We start from the raw sequence: 16595 nt of genomic DNA on the forward strand, positions 1-16595 counted from the left end.
ATCCTGTTGGTGACATAAGACCAGCCCTGACTCAACGTGGGAAGGGCTGCACAAAGGCAGGAATATCAGGCGGCAGGGCTCACTGGGGGACCACCTTGGAGGCTAGCTACCGTAGCCTCCTTCTGTTCAACTTAAAAAGGCAAACTGCTTATTTTTTTTTAATGCAAATTAAATTTGGATAGGATGCAACACAACTGTATGCAAAAGTTTCTGTGGATGTTCTACCAGAAAGAAGAGATCAGGACACATGTTTTCTATGCTCCTTCCAGCCATGGTGTTGTCTTTATTAAATGGAATACTGACTTAGAGGCAAAGCACGTCTGTATTGCGGCGTACCATGTTATGGAATGGCAGTCATATTATCCACCCTGGCTCTCAAAGAGTCCATCTTGACTCTGTTTTTCATGTATCAGAGAGCGAGGAAATTCTGGATGCTGGCTTTTAAACTGAGAGTAAGGCATCCCAACTGCTAGAAACCAGCAGCCATCCTGTCTGGGCTTCACGCTGAGCAGTAACAAAAGAAATCAGTGGAGACTTAACTATGCTTTGGTTTGGGAGATAATGCTTACTGCCTGGGATGTATCCACTTAAGTCTTTTAAAAACCAACGGTTCCAATGATTTTATTGCTCTGTAACAAAATAAACCAAAGGGACACTGCAGGTCTTTGTGAATCGAAGTTTAACCGTATTAATGACTAATAGGATGCAAGTTGGAATGCTGGGAGGAGGCCTGGGGAGGAAGGCATCACAGTAGATTGCATTCTTGTAAACATCAATACAGACACAGCCACAGAGGTTCCCCTCGATGCTAAACAGGCACCAAGTCTCTTGCCTTCAGAGGGATGAAGCGTTAAGGACTCTTTCCCATTTTGCATCTGCTGGGGCATAATATTCTGCTCTTCATGAGAACAGTTTCCCATTTGGCTGCTTTTCTAAGATGCTCTTTCTGGCTCCCCGCAAGGTGGGCTCAGTGTCTAAAGAGGGAGGCCCTACAGGATGGCAGAAGGGAAAACTGCTGCCCCTGATTCAGAGGACGTAACAGGAGGCTCACGCTCACCATGGAGATGTTTTGCCACACTGTCTTCCCCAACCCCATCTCCTTGGGGAAAGGACTTCATGACTGAAAGGGCTTCTGATCATCAGTAAGGGCTTTCTGCCCCTCCGTGCCCCTTCTCTGCCCACTGCATCCTGCTCTGCCAGCCCTGTCCGTAACCAGAGTGACAGGAGGGGCCGCCTATGGCAACCTGGGGGCAGATCAGGTCTGTGCAGCCGGCACCATGTCAGCCTAGCCCTCACACGGAACGCTCACCGCCAGGACGTACTCAGGGACAGAAGAGATGGCACGATGGCAATGTGAGGGGGGCCTGTGGGGAGCCCTGGAATGTTGGGGGCTAGGGAGTAGGGCTTCCTGATGTTCTGCAGAAAGACTGCTTGGGGTTTCAGATGTGAGGATGCTGATTGGCCAGTATTGGGGACAGAGATCTGGAACCAGAATCCCAGTTGGCTGCGTGGGTCTGAGCCTCACACTGGGGCCACCCCGCAGACTGGAGCACACTCGGGCGGGCTGGCTGTCACACCACATGGCCAGGGATGGAGCTGAGTCCTATGGGCGGCAGTGGTTACTGCCCCCTAGGACAGCACTTGGGCCGACTCTCTCAGCCTCAGCCCCACCTTGGGCAGCCTTGGACGTGCTTGCGATGGGCCCTCTGCCATGTGGCTGTTACCCCGCAGTCTCAGAGCCTTGAGTCTGGTCTCACTGTTTCCTGGGTGGCCGGTCAGCGTGGCAGCTCCTCTGGGTTAACACAGCGTGAGATGAGGCGTCACAGCGGGGCTCGCCGCCGGCCAGAGGAGGAGGGGCCGGCAGTCAGATGTTTTCTAGAACGTCGAGGGGGACGAGGCCTCTCTTCTTTCCACTGAGGACTCTGATGAAGCCGTCCTGTTCTTCTTCCGAAGTCACACAGATCTGAATGCCAAGGAAGAAAACAAGAAACGTGTCAATGGGAGAGAAGCTAGAACCCCTGTCCTCAATCACGGCTGGCAGAGGTCAGCGGAGCAGCAAGTTGGAAAAGGGAGAGTGGTTTAGGGAAGCTGTGGCTTGATGAAAGAAAGGTTTGAAAATAAATTGGACAGAACCCTGGGTTTGGAACTAGGTCCAGGCTTTGAATGTTTTCTGAGATTGAGCTTCATGAATGAGGATCAGTAAAGTGGGACTGATAATTCTGTGTCCCCCCAGAAGAGTCCCTGTAACGACAGAATGAGAGAATGCTTTCCACAGAGCTAGCCTGAGGCAGGCAGTGGGTCCTCAATACATTATTTTAAAATCCAAAATAATAGCTACCATTCAGCGGGCTCCTGTCACAAGCCTGGAAGTTTAGGCACTTCCCTGTAATATTGGGAAGTCAAAGGCAGCTATTTCATTCCTGGTACCAAGCAAATAGATGCTAACACCCTGCATATTCTGGAATAAGAACACCTATGCTAGACTTAAAAAGGCAGTGGACAAAATCCATTTGGGTGCCTTGTCATTCACCACTTATAGGCCACTGACGGGCACAGAAGGGTGGATGTGGCTGGCTGTAAATGAAAAGAGGTTTTGAAGAGCTGTTAGCATGTTGCCAGTTTTTCCTGCTCCACCTGCTTCCAAGGGCGATGGGTTATGTCTCAGGCTGGATTCCCTAGAGGCAGAGCCTGAGACAGGAATCCTTGTGCAGGTAACTCGCTGTGGGAGGTAAATCCTAACTGGTCCCAGTCTGTTTCTGTCCTCCTTGCTGGTGATTCTCTTAGTGGTTCCCCTAGGACTCAGTTCCAGCCAATAAAACAGGATGGAGTATCTTCTAGGGAACTTATGGGATGGCTTGTTTTCCTCTTAGAAGAGATGTACTAGGAGGAAAATCTCTCTGTGTAGCAAGGATTCTTGGAGTGGCTGCAGCCATTTGTGACCACGAGGGGAGGTGGCTGACATTTCCAGGATAGCAGAACAGACATGGAGAAATCTAGATTCCTGATTTACAAATGCAAAACTGCCCTGTGTCCAGCTCTTTTATATATTTGTATATTTCACATATAAGTACACTGTACTTTTTGAGGTTGACTCACTTGGAGTTTTGTGACCTGAGATATGTATTAGTTCAATTATTGCCGTCATAGCAAATTACCACAAACTTAGTGGCTTTCAACAATGCAACTTAGTATAGAATATTATCTAATGATTCTATCTGTAAGTCCTATGTCTGGTGGGCTTGGCTCGTTTTCTCTGCCCTGGGTTTCACCAGAACAATATCCAGGAGTCAGGAGGGTCTGATTCCTTTCTTTCTCTTCTCTTTCTCTGGGAGACAGTCTAATTCCAGGCTCAGTTAGGTTGGTGCTGAATTCAGTTCCTTGCAGCTGTGAGACTGAAGTCCTTGTTTCCTTGCTGGCTGTCAGCCAGGGGTCATTCTCAGCTCCTAGGGGCTGCCTGCCTTCCCTAACTTGTGGCCCCTCGCTACATCTTCAGATCCAGTAAGGGTGGGTTGAGCCCCTCTCACACATAATCTCTTGCTGACCTATCCTTCTGCCTCATCTCCCTTCTGCTGCATCTCACCATCTCCAGCCAGATACATTTCATTGCTTTTAAGGATTCAAGTGATTAGATTTGGCCAATTTAAACAATCCAGGCTATCTCCCCATCACAGGGTCTACAGTCTAGGACTCGGTCACATCTACAAAGTTGCTTTTGCAGAGGAAACAAATCTGGATTTGATTCTTGTGTTGCAGTTCTGGAGATTAGAGTCCTAAAGTCAGGGTGCAAGCAGGGCTGCCCTCCTTCTGGAGGCTCCAGGAGAGAATCTGCTTCCCAGCTGGCAGCGTCTTCAGGCCCCTGCCTTCCTCGGCTCATGGTCCCTTCCTTCATCTTCAAGGCCAGCAGCACAGCATCTTCAAATCTCTCTCTCTGCTTCCATTGTCACAGCTCCTTCTCTGACTCTGACCCTCCTGTCTTGCCTCTTATAAGGACCCCTGTGATTACTTTAGGTTTTCCTGGATAACCTACATCTCAAGATTCTTAGCCACATTTGCTGAGTCCCTCCTGCCATGTGAGGGATTAGGACATGGGCATCGTTGCCTCTGTCCTACCACAGATGAAAGGATATGTTGCTATAAAACATCAAAAAATACTGCAGGAAATATGTATATATCTGAAAGTTCTTTTAGACACACTGGATATGGTAGGTTGAAGAAAGACTTGGTCTTGATATTTTAAGAGAGAATCTCTTGGGGTGAAGAGATGATGTAATGAGATGCAAAACAAACCAACCGACCATGCTACAAAGGAAAGGGGGCTGACTGAGAAGACAGCACTCCAAGGAAACAGACACTCAGTTAAGATCAATATTAGAGGTGATGAAAGACTGAACTACAACTTCAGAAAACTAAAGTGAAGTTGGGGACTACCTTTAAACATTCTCTGAGGAAGAAGTGGAGTGATGAAGTGGAAAACAATAAAGAGATGAAAACTTTAAGAGAAATACGGTAAAACAGTGATGACTCAACCAAAGAGTTACTAAATTCCTGAAGGAAGAAGTATTAAGATCAAAAGGCAAATGACAGAGGCCACCTATGGCAGACCAGGTGTAAAGATTTTTAAAATACAGAAAACTTTTTCATAGTGTAAGAAAATAAAGTGCATAAACAGATCATTCATAAAAGAATGACAAATGCCTGATACTACATGATAAAATTTCAACCTCCCTAACCCCTAACCATCCAGGAAATTGCTATTAACATGAAACATTATTCCTTTATCAAAATGACAGATATCAAAAATAGTAATGTTCAGTTGTGGCAAGGGTGTGGTAACCTGAATGTTCTCAGAAATCGCTGATGTGGGCATGAATTGGCGCAGCCTTCACAGAGGCAAGCGGGCAGTAGGCATCGAGAACTGAAGAAATTTTGTATCTGTTTTCCTATGAATTCTGAAGTAGATCCTAAAGAAATAATCAGAGTTATAGAAAAAGATTTAGGTTTAGAGATGTTCCCTGCAATTAGGAATATTTTTTTAAAAAGCTTTGAACATCCAATAATAGAGGACATTCTTGTATATCTAGACGAGGGGTTGGCAGACTTTGTCCGTAAAGGACTCAGTAGTAAGTATCGTAGGCTTTGCGGGCTGTATGGTCTCTACAGGGATGATTCTACCCAACTACTGTGTGAGAGCAGCAGGTAACACATACGTGACTGAGCGCAGCAGTGGTCTAAATAAACTTTAAAAACCAGGGCCAGGTTGATCCGTCGATTATGGTTTCGCAGCCTCTGATCTACATGATATTATATAACTGCTAAAAACTGTCTTTTGATAAACATTTAGTGACTATGTTTTAAAAAAAAAAGTTGGGAAACCAAATAGATTATGGTATCAAAATACAAATTTGAAGAAAAGTTTCATGGGAAATAACCCAGAAGTATTTGTTCTTAATAGCTCAATGGTTGAATTACCCGTGATCTTTATTTTCTTTATAATTTTTTGGGGGTATTTTCAAATTTTCTCCATAATAAATGCATTTTAGGTTTACAGCCTAAAAATAATTTATCCGTTTTTCTTTAAAGCTTTTATAGAACACAAGGATCAATTAAAATAGTTCTATAGAGATGACAGAACTAGGGATAAATTTAAAAAACAACAATGTTCAAATTGATTGAATAAGGATAGCTTTTAAATTTCAGAAGTGAAGAAAACATACTCCTGTGTCAGTACAAACTCTAGGTGTGTTCACAACGGAAGAATAACCTAATTCTGTTGCAGCAAGAGTTCTGTGAAAACATAATGTAATAATGGTGAGACAGATCAACCCCTGAGGCAGAAATGTGATTTAATCAGAGAGATGTGTTGCATTTGTTTCCAGAATCAAATTTCTTCTAATTTGCTAATGACCATTTGTCTCTATATTTTTAGGGTTATAAATATCACACTGGCTATTTTCTGATGTCTACTCTGTTTATTTTCAGTGGCACTGGCCACTGTGGATGTAGTCCCCGTTTAGGCTTGTCTCTGAATGATGATGGTGGCAAGGGTCATGACCTTGCTGAGACCCATGGTGGCCAGGCATGGTGCTGGCGCTGGACACAGGTGCTGCAGTTAACCCTCACCTCCAAGTGAAGAGGAAGATGCTACTATGCTGATTTTACAGATGAGAACGTTGACATTCAGAGGTGACTGCCAAAACTCACACAGGATACAGATCCATGTCTGCATGACACTAGAATCTGTGTTTTTTTGCGACTACTGTTATACTCCTGTCAATCAACAAGCGTGTTTGGAAATTTTACACCTAAAATAATTTAAGACATTGAAGTGGAGACTAATTTTTTTTCCCTCAATAATAGATTTTTAAAATCTGTTGTTGTTTGTTTGTTTTTTGGGGGATAGGTAATTAGGTTTATTTATTTATTTAGTGGAGGTACTGGGGATCGAAGGCAGCACCCAGGACCTCATGCATGCTAGGCATGCACTCTACCAATGAGCTATACCCTCCCTCCTACAATAATAAATTTTTAAAATGTAGTTTGGTGGGGGGTGGGTATAGCTCAAGTGGTAGAGCACATGCTCAGCATGCATGAGGTCCTGGGTTCAATTCCTAGTACCTCCTCCAAATATAAATAAATAAATAAACCTAATTACCTCCCTCTCATAAAAGTTAAAAAATAAAAGTACTTCCTTTCGGGGGCTGATATTTTCCCAAAATTGGATGCCATATTGATGATAAAGCCTGAAAATAGAGAATTTGTGTAGGAGTAAAGAGACCTCAGTGCCTTCTGTTGACCTACATGCCATGGAAATACAGATGCCTTCAGTTGTCACAGAACTACTAAAGGACTATAAAATGAGAAATGGAAATGCAGGTTATTTTCAAATTTTAGCTATGATTGGAAAACCTGGGAAGTTTGTAAAAAAGACTGATTCCCTGCCTTTATCCTGAAAGTTTCCGTTTCAGCAGATCTGGGGTGGAGACAGAAATCTGCATTTTCAACAGGTAACTTCTGATTCAGGTGGCCCAATGACCATGTTTTAGAAATACCAGGCTAGTCAAATACCAGGGGTTACAGCATTTTCCTAAAGAATTGTGGGCGGATCCCTGTGGTTCCAGGTTCAGGCTGAAATGCTGTGTTGTGTCTTGGACGTGTCTAAGTGAAGAGACCAGGTTGGTTGTCTCACCTGGACCCCTGTACATTGTCAGTTCAACCGGGAGAGAGGAGAACGCAGGTGTGAACCCATTCCCAGAAAATACTTTTTTGGGGGAATGTAGCCAAGGAACTGGTAGAAGTCACCAAGCCAACGTTCTGCTTCTAGAAACTGATCAACTTGAGCAAATTTTAACTTGCCTTCTGGTTTCACTGATTTGTACTTTAATGACAAAAAACAATGTTTAATCTCAAACAGAGAAGCACAAGATTATTCTGAGGGAAAAAAAAATCAAACAAGCTAGCAAAATTTATGTAGTAGCACGTTGCTAATACAGATGAACATTCTTCCTGAATGTACTTCATTCAAAAGACTCCAAATTTTTGGGACAGGGAGGGTACAGCTGAGTACACTTGGAGACATCTGAAGCATGGGCGGGGAATCCAGCTGGGAAATGTGCCTGTGTGCTCTGTGGGGTGTGTACGGCATTAAAGGTGGGGTCTCAGTCTGATGAGGGTGACCCCATTGCCTGGAATCAAGAATGACTCAGTAGGGCTTCTATCGGAGCAGGAATTTGTTTCCAAATTTTCTGGTCCTGGGACGTGTGCCTTTATGACACTTGCCTTCCCGGGGAACCAAGCTATGCACACAGCACTTTACACCCAGAGTTTGTTCCACATGGTCCGGGAGCTTGTAGACCTGTCTTTCAGTTCCTGTCTGGCCACGCACCAAGTTTTGGCCCCGTGAGCAAGGCACGTAACCTCTATCAGCCTTTGTTTCCTCGTTTACAGGGCATGTGTAGGACTTCAAATAAAATGCAGGCATATAAGATTTACAAATGTCATATACTATATATGCACGGCAGCGGGGCTCCCCAGGGGTGCTGTTGTTATGGGGGGGGTGTCCCTCAGATGCCACTGCTCTTTCCAGGCAGATGATGGCTTCTGCTGTCCCTTGGGAGCAGGTGGAAACACCAGCTCCAGGGAGAATGAGCAACTTTGGGCAGTTTGCTCTTGTGACAGACATCACCAAGTGATTAACACTGAGGTTTTGCGTGTTGAGATCCTACTACGGTACTGTCATTGGACTAAGTGTATCTTTTCTCAGAGTGAGTACTCTGAACGGGACTCCGCTCATTCTGACTGACATGGATTGCTGTCTGTCAGAATGACTGTCCCTCCGTCTCGGGCGTACTCGGGGTGTGTCAGTGTGCTTCACTCACCTGATTCTCTTTCAGTGTTATCTGCCCCTGTTCCTTACACCCAGTGAAGGTTCTAACACATCTAAAAATCTTCTCATTTTGTTGTACTCTCTGAACAAAGTTGGCTGGAAAGAAGCCAATCCTGTCTTGAATTTTCCCCTGAAAGGAAAAAGGAGGCATGCATCCACAGTTGTAGCATCCGTTGTAATTGTAGTTACCGAATGATTTTTCTTAAAGAAAAAGGAACACTTACTTTCCACCAGTCTTCATTGGAGTCCTCGAGAAGAGTAATAATGTCTCCTGGCCTAAAAAGAAGAACGAATGAGTTGGGTGAGGAAGTAGAGGCGGAAAGAGGAAAACGATGGTACTAGACAGTCAGAAGTGATCGTTTTTCTCTTACACAAATAATCTTAAAATAAACAGAACGAAAATGGTCATGACTTTTACCTGTGCATCCCGTCCCACCCATGAGAACAGCTTTGTTAGGCAGTGAAATCAAGTGTACTTTCTGTGCTGTATTAAAAAACTCTTTAGCTTTAGTTTTGTATATAGACGATCATCTTCGCATTGTAAAAAACAAAAAAAAAAAAAACAAAAAAACAAACCAAACTTGGAAGTCAGTACATTTCAAGTCAATAAACTGGAGCTTTTTTATATTCTGCCCCATAATCCTCCTCCCACTGCCCAGAGATGGCCACTGTTAGTGGTTTCCTGTGTCTTCTTCTAGACGCTTTTCGGGGCACTTACATTTGCATATAGATATGTGTCTTGATTTTTCTCTTGCTTACTACTGACATCTAGAATGAGTCATTCTCTTTTTTACTAGCTGTATCTTCTCAGTACCTCCTGGAAACCACTTTAACTTGTCTGCCATCTTTTATGTTGGTATAATTTGCAGTTTTATTTTAGACTTGTTGCGTGCGTGTGTCTGTTACCTTCTTCATCAAGAATGACTTGGTTCTACCTGGGGACCTCCATGTTTGTGCTGGTGGTATTGTAGACATGGTGGTTATTTGCCACTTCTTGTCTGATTTTCACATCCATGTGTGTGCATGTGTGTGTGTTCATGTCTTTTAATTCTTTCCACTTGACACTTACTGGCGCTTTTACACTCTGAGGACTCATTATTTTTCGACTTAGGAAAATCTTGTGTGTTTTTTTTCCCCCCACTGTTTTCTCCCACTCATTTTCTTCTTTCTCCCTGGAATTTCTAGTCAACACATGTTTGACCTTCTGGGTCAATCATCCATATCTTTGTCATGCTTACACAGTTTCTATTTTTTTCTTTTTTAAAAAAAATCTGTTCCAAAATTTCTCTCAATTTAATATCCCTTTTTAAAAATTTTTTTCTCTCCCCTCAAATTTTTATAATGAAAACTTTTCAAACAAATATATGAGTTGGAAAAATAGTATCAAGAACACCAATATAGCCATCACCTAGATGTAATAATTGTTAATATTTGTCTATTCAAGTATTCAGTTTAATCTTGCTGATTGCATATTTTGTGTTTGGGCTTGTCTCTTCTATTATTTATTACAATACTGAGAATATTAGGAAAAATTTTAATTTTCAAGGTTTCTTTGTTATTTTCTGAACGTTCCCTTTTCACACCTGCCACTTCATGTTATGGATGGAATATTGTGATAGATCTCTCTCAGGATATTGTTATGTATTTGAAACAATGCTTCCTCCCTTATTGAATGATTTGTTTCCTCGAGGGTTCATTAGCCTGTTCTTTTATCTTATTACTTCTCCTTCACGTCAGGGGATTTTCTCCAACACCTGTGTTTCTTAGTTGTTTCTTTATATTCATGACTGAAAACAGAGTGTGAATAGCTGGGTGAACTTCTCTGCTGCCACATTCTGCATCTGCAATGTGTGAGGGAGAAGTTCAGGCTCTGTTTAAGTGAGCAGGGTGTGCCACCTGATGCATCTCACTTTTGGATGCTTGAGAGTATAGTGGTCAAGCAATCTGGGTCCTCCTGCCACTACCCAGGTGGCAAAAACAAGAATGGATTTCTTAACCCTGGGAGGAGAAGGTCAGTTTACCTTTCTCTAAGTAGAGCTGCCTTTTCCTTTTCCTCCTGCTCTCTAGAAGGTCTGGAGGTCCAGTGTTAGCTCTTCACGATTCTTTTTCTTTCTCAGAAAGTTTCCCTTTCTTTACACTACAATGTAATGGTTTAATTCAAGAGTCACACACTATTGCTGCCTATTGCTCATTCTAAGTAGTAATATGGTGTTATGGACACAGTTGGAACTCTGTATCAGTTATACACTGCTGTGACAATGCTGTGTAACAAACAGCCCCCACACCTCAATGACTCACTCTCATTTTTGGGTGATGACTGGGGTGACTTTGCCTTATTCCATGTTTCTCATACTCTTGAAGGCCAATTTGGACATTCATGGCCTTGCCAGGGCAGCAAACAGAAACATGCAAAACACACAGGGCCTCTAAGTCTTAGGCTCAGAACTGACGCATTGTCATTTCTGCCTCATTTAATTAGGCAAAGCAAGGCCCAAGGCCAGTCCAGACTCAGGGGGCGGGGTAACAGACTCCACCTCTGTGGTGAGAGGAACATTAAAGTCTCATGGCAAAGGGCATGGATACAGGGACAGTGAAGGAATGGGGCCATTAATGCAATGAAGCCACCGAGACACCCTCATGCTCTTTAATGAACTTTCTGTGAGTTCAGTGTCTCTTTGAATGTGCTCTTACATTTAAAGTTATTTTTTCCTGAGATTCTTTGGTCTCTGGTCATCTTCATTGTTCTCTATTTGCTGTGGTCTGTCAGGAAACTCCCAAGATTTTTGGGTCCCTGATAGTATTATTTCTAGTTTTTGAGTACTATTATGGATGTATTCTTTCTGACATTTTAAGGGATCGGAGCAAAAAGGGAAGTAGATTTGTGTGCTCATTTTTGCTATTCTGGTTCAATCTCCTCTGCTGTCATGTTCAATTCTCAGTTAATATCTATCTTCATAGGAGATTCCAAATATAACAGGCTTATTGCACCTGAAGCATTAAACACAACTGGCATTTTGGTATTTCAGCAGTCACAGTGTCATGCTGATGCCACAGAAAGCGAGAAGGCTGAAAATCACTCTTTTCCCAGGTGAGGGATTTAATTAAGCAGCGAGGATGAAAGTGGATTTAGAAAAATCTTTCTAGCTCCAGCAGATTTTATTTAACCTAATAACCTAAGAAACCATATGTCAGTATCAACCACAATGACTTTGCTGATGGTTTGGTAGATATTATAGGTAGAGAATCAAGCTGGAGGTTGGGAGAGGCAGGTTTTCCTAAGGGTGTAAAACAATACCGCCTGAATCCAATCTCTAGTTTTATGGTCTGGGTAGAGACTCAGTCTTCACAGTCCCTGAGCCCATGATCCATGGTAACTAAATCACACATTAGAATCAGGCACTCGCTGGAATACATGCGATAATTTTATGAGAAAGACCAGACATACTCCTGACAGTGTGATGGGGAGTCTATCTTTTCCCATAAAACAGCTCCGCCGGGATCTGAAAACTGCTTGCTGAGTGAGGAGAAATTACATTCACCCCTCGATTCTTTGTTTTGTGGACCCACTCATTCAACAAATATTCCAGAAGGCTGACTCTGAAAGAGCTATCTTCCTAGGCACTGGGGACACTTTGTTGAGTGAAGGCCTGACTGGAGCTAATCTTCCAGTGAGAGGGATTGATAATAAATAAGCAAATGCATAATTAAACATTTAATAAATAATAAATATAGAATGTGTAACTAATAAACATATGATTGCAAATTGTCAAGGGCTATGAAAGAAATAAGCAGGATGCAGTCATAAGGAAGAGTGGACTCCTGTGATATTCGTTAAATATTCGAATCAGCAGGAAGAGACAGCGCATGTCTTTTTTTTTTTTTTTTTTTTTTTTCACTTTAGGGAGGCTCTTCCTCTCCTAGGGCAGCACTTGAATCCATGACAGCAGCTCTCCTACATCCGGGTCAGCCAGCACGGTGACTGGGATTTTTACCGCCCTCGTGCCCCTGCCGGGCATCACCCAGCGATCTCAGCAAGCCTCCCCCAGAGCCTGCGCTAAGCCTTAGAATCCTTTCCATACTGGGCTCCAGGTGATCGGTCTGAGTGGGCGTGCACGTCAAAACCCCTCTGTGTAATATACAATTTTTAAAAATTGGAGTATAGTCAATTTACAGTGTTGTGTTACTTTCTGATGTACAGCACAGTGATTCAGTTATACATACATATTCCTTTTCATGTTCAATATTTTAAATTTATTAAAAAAAAAGTCGACCCAGTTTTGAAACTTTGGCTAGAGATTGGTGAGTTTCCCTTAAACAGCTGATTAAGTCAACACCCTGCACCGCTTCCCTTTTCGGGCTGGACTGTATCAGGGCACTGAGTACCAGCCCCGGCCCCGACTGCCCCGGGGCCAGGTACCAGACAACCAAGGACAGCCTCTACACCCTGGAGTCTGTGAAATTATTCAAATCAGCGAGTCCCCAGGGAGCTTGGGGACCCTCACTAACCCCAGCTGCTGGCTGTACATAAGCTGCCCCTATGGCTCCAGCCGCTGTTCCCCTGACTCCCAGGTTGGCCCCGTGTGACCCTGTGTGACAGCCTTTCACTCCCAACTGTGAGTTCTCTTCTCAAACTGTTCTCACCTGAGTTGCCCTCTCCTACATGTGGGGTCGATGTGCTCCGTCCTGCCATCAAAGAACTCAATTCAACATTCTGCCCACCTGTTCTACACAGGGAGAACCTTGCCACTGACCCCAGGGGAATGGCGGCTTAATGCCTAAAATACGCCTTCCCTTGCTAGGTCCTGGGATGGTCACTGCTGTGTGTGACTCCACCTCCGGTCGTTTCCTGCCTCCGTGGCTGCCTGGGCCCCTGCATAAAACAACTCTTTCTTATTTCGAGGTATCATATTCCAGGCATGTTCAAAGGAAGCCCTGTTCTGGTCTAACAGGAATATTCTTTCTTTTATGTGACTTTATGTTCCTAATCCTTTCATTATGTATAGATTTTATAATTGAATTCTATCTTTATTTCCAAATTCTTGGAGACAAACTTGTCAGGACCTCCAAATACTTGGAAAAAAAAAAAAAACCAAAAAAGCCAAACTTTTCTAATTCGATCAGAGCATCCTACATTTAGGTGGAAATTCTGCTGTGTTGTAACCCAGAATCAGATACCGTGATAAAAAGTATAATGCACTCAGTAAACAATACCAACATGAGTGTCCTGTTTGGAGCAGACAGATCAGAACAGTGCAGCTGGCCTTTGCTTTTTAAAGTTTGTTCAGGCAAATGTGTCTTAAACCCAGAGGAAGATTTTCACATTGGTAATATCATGATCTATGGAAAATCTCGAAATGAGGAAACTGTAGGCCATCAATAGGAGTAGGAATGAAATAACAAAAGCCAACTACAGAATCGGCTTACTGGTGAGGAGGGCGGCGTGATTCGTGTGTGTACGTGTTTATGCGTATGTGTGTGTGAGCTGTATGGTTGCTATCTGGGGTCATTTTCAGCAGTCCTCTGCCTCCCTCATTTGTCAGTTTTCCACTTGCACATAGCAGCTCATCTTGCCCATAGCAACTCATCTTGCCTTTGACTGGGTAAACTGGTTTCAGGGACTCGGAGGGCACAGTGTACACAGAGCACGTGAATGTGGCAAGTGAGCGCTGGCATCTACAGGGAACTCTTCTGCAAGGTGTGATGAAGGCAGTTTAGTCTTCCGTGGATGGGAGCTCCTGGAGAGTGGACTGTGCGTTGCCCTGAGGCCCCCTGCCCAGCCCCTCTCAGTTCCCCATCCAGAGCAGATTCCCGGGGGTGGAGACACTGACACCCTCCCAGTGAGGTCACTGCTTCCGAGAAGTACCTTCTCCACTGTCTGAGGCAACCCGAGACCTCAGCCCGGCCCTCCCAGGGGAAGCACACGGACGAGGTGGCATGCTCTGGGCTTTCCTTGCTTTCGTCATGTTTCGGCTGATAGTGAATATACTGGACTACAAAGGAAATTTGACTTTCTAATCCCTTCATCTCTGCCTCCTGAGGGGAAGGAAATTAGGTGCCATTCAAGTATTTTTGAATGCTTATGACACATTCGGTCTTGGGTGTGGCCTGAGGGTACAGAGATGAAAAGATTATTCTAAGCATCCATTTTCTTATCTGTCAGGTGAAGATAATAACATACCTCATATTATTATAATATTTATTATTATACCTAATAATAAAATACCTCATTTTTTTTTTTGTGGATGAAATGAGTTAATACTTGTGAAGCACATTTAGATAACCAGCCCACAGGGGATGGTTGCTATTATAGTTGTTAAGAAATAGTTACTGCCCTCAAGATGTTGGTAATCTCAAAGGGGAAAGACGTAAAAGGAATTTACAGTCAGTGTCATTGCTAAATGAGAAGTATGCTAAAAGAGCACAAATGTGCAGACTTGGCCACGAACAAAAATCCCAAACGTATATGGCTCTTTAAAATTCAGCTACTTCAATTATATTTATATAATTACATACTGTGCATGACATATATATATATATATATATATATATGATCTATATTTACTTTACAAAGTTGCTAAGTGAATTAAATGAGAACACATATGTGGAAGTCTTTAGCCCTGTAACTGATACACAATAGGGCTTTAAAATTCTAATTTCCTCTTAAAAAATGTAGTTTTTCACTGGGAAATGGGGAGATTTAGTAATCAGTACCTTCTAGGTTGGGTGTCCACGTAGGTTTTGGCAGGGACAGTTGATTAATGTATTAATCTTTGACCTCTTAAGTGGCTTCAGATGTTGACCTTTGACGTAATTCAGAGTTTTGGAAGTGTTTCTTTTAACACCCTCATCCCCTCATCTCTCTTGCCCCTTGACTCCAGGTAGTGACCAGAGAGGTGTGGCAAGGCCCCGGGTGGAATGAGTACTCTATAACCCAGGTGGCTGATGGCAGGGGAGATGTTGGGAGGTGGCTGAAGGCAGGGGAGATGCTGGGGGGGTTGAGGAGCTGTCACAGATCCTGGAGAGGGTGGCAACGTTCACTGAAGGAAGTGGCATGACCAGGTGCATTTTCGCACAAGTCAGTCAGTCAGGAAGAGACTTCACCACTTACAGGTGGGGTTTAATTCCGTCTCTCACTCCACTAGATCTTGCTTCCTCTGGTCTCACTCAAACTTTGTGAAAACTCATTAGAATTGTCCAATTTACTCTGCAACTATTTGAGGATATTTTTATATTTCTTACACTTTACGATTCACTAGGCAAAAAGAACCCCAAATCAGCCGCCGTCACTCAGCCAAAACAGATCTCCTGGAGAAACCCATGCTGAGGGAGCAAGGCCAGGAGCCCATCTCACTGCTCCGTTAGTTTGAGGGCTACTGCTTAGTTTTTCGCCAGGCCCATTTCTCAGTTTCCATCATCCTGGTCCAAAGCCTTTTATAGCCTGAGCACATGGGCAGGTAACAAGGAACTCCTGAACTCTGCAGTCTGATTTTGTCTTAAGTCTGGCATCTGTAAGACGCCTGCACCTTCTCAAGTCCAGGCCAGCTCGGGGAACAAGCTTTCAGCGAAAGGGCCACTTGGATGGGATTTGGTAAATGTTCCTGAACTGTCAGGGATCACGCTCTCCAGAACCTAACTGAAAAAGGCATTTGAGTGAGAGGGAGGCTGCTAAACACATTAGCGACATTTGGGAAGACATGGGTTTCTTGACACAGTGCAGCATCGGAGCATAATATGCATCAGAGACGTTCCTCAAATAGCCTTAATTGCATTTTGATGTCCTGGTGACTGTGAAGCTTATTTTTAAATCAAATTTGTGCATCAGAATTACATTTAGTTTTAATTAAGCTGATGGATTCGCCAAGCAGTGATGTACTTAGAGAATGGAAACGAGACACCAAGAGAGTCCTACTTTGTCTTACTCTGTCTCAAGGGCTCTCCTTTTCTTACTTCATGGAGGGCTTATACGACTGTACAGAGTGAAGGACATTACCTAATAAGTCACAAGCCAGAAGCCCAACGCAGATCACCACACTGAGCATTGTTGGAGGACCAGAAAACCTATATTCTGGTTTGGGGTTGGCCGCTGGCCCACTGTGCATCTTTGGAGCAGTCAGATGAGTCACAGTTGTTCTCAAGTCTGGCAGATAATCAGAATCCCGGGGAACATTTAACTACACAGATCTCCAAGTGGGACCTGACTCTTTAGGCCTGG

General features: G+C 43.6%; 1 protein-coding gene across 2 annotated transcripts in view; it reads right to left on the bottom strand.

The window, feature by feature from the left end:
* Positions 1–250: 250 nt before the first annotated feature.
* Positions 251–16595, bottom strand: part of STAC (SH3 and cysteine rich domain) — a 95241-nt gene continuing 78896 nt past the window's right edge. The window contains exons 9-11 of one of the 2 annotated variants that reach the window (XM_010946262.3): positions 8608–8659; positions 8376–8513; positions 251–1963 (exon numbers count right to left, since the gene is read on the bottom strand). In XM_010946262.3, coding sequence (XP_010944564.1) covers positions 1865–1963; positions 8376–8513; positions 8608–8659 — 289 coding nt within the window. In that variant the 3' untranslated portion in view covers positions 251–1864. The remainder of the gene's footprint in view (positions 1964–8375; positions 8514–8607; positions 8660–16595) is intronic. The other variant, XM_010946264.3, reaches the window with a different exon arrangement.

Source organism: Camelus bactrianus, chromosome 17, assembly GCF_048773025.1.
Source record: "Camelus bactrianus isolate YW-2024 breed Bactrian camel chromosome 17, ASM4877302v1, whole genome shotgun sequence".
NCBI lineage: Eukaryota > Metazoa > Chordata > Mammalia > Artiodactyla > Camelidae > Camelus > Camelus bactrianus.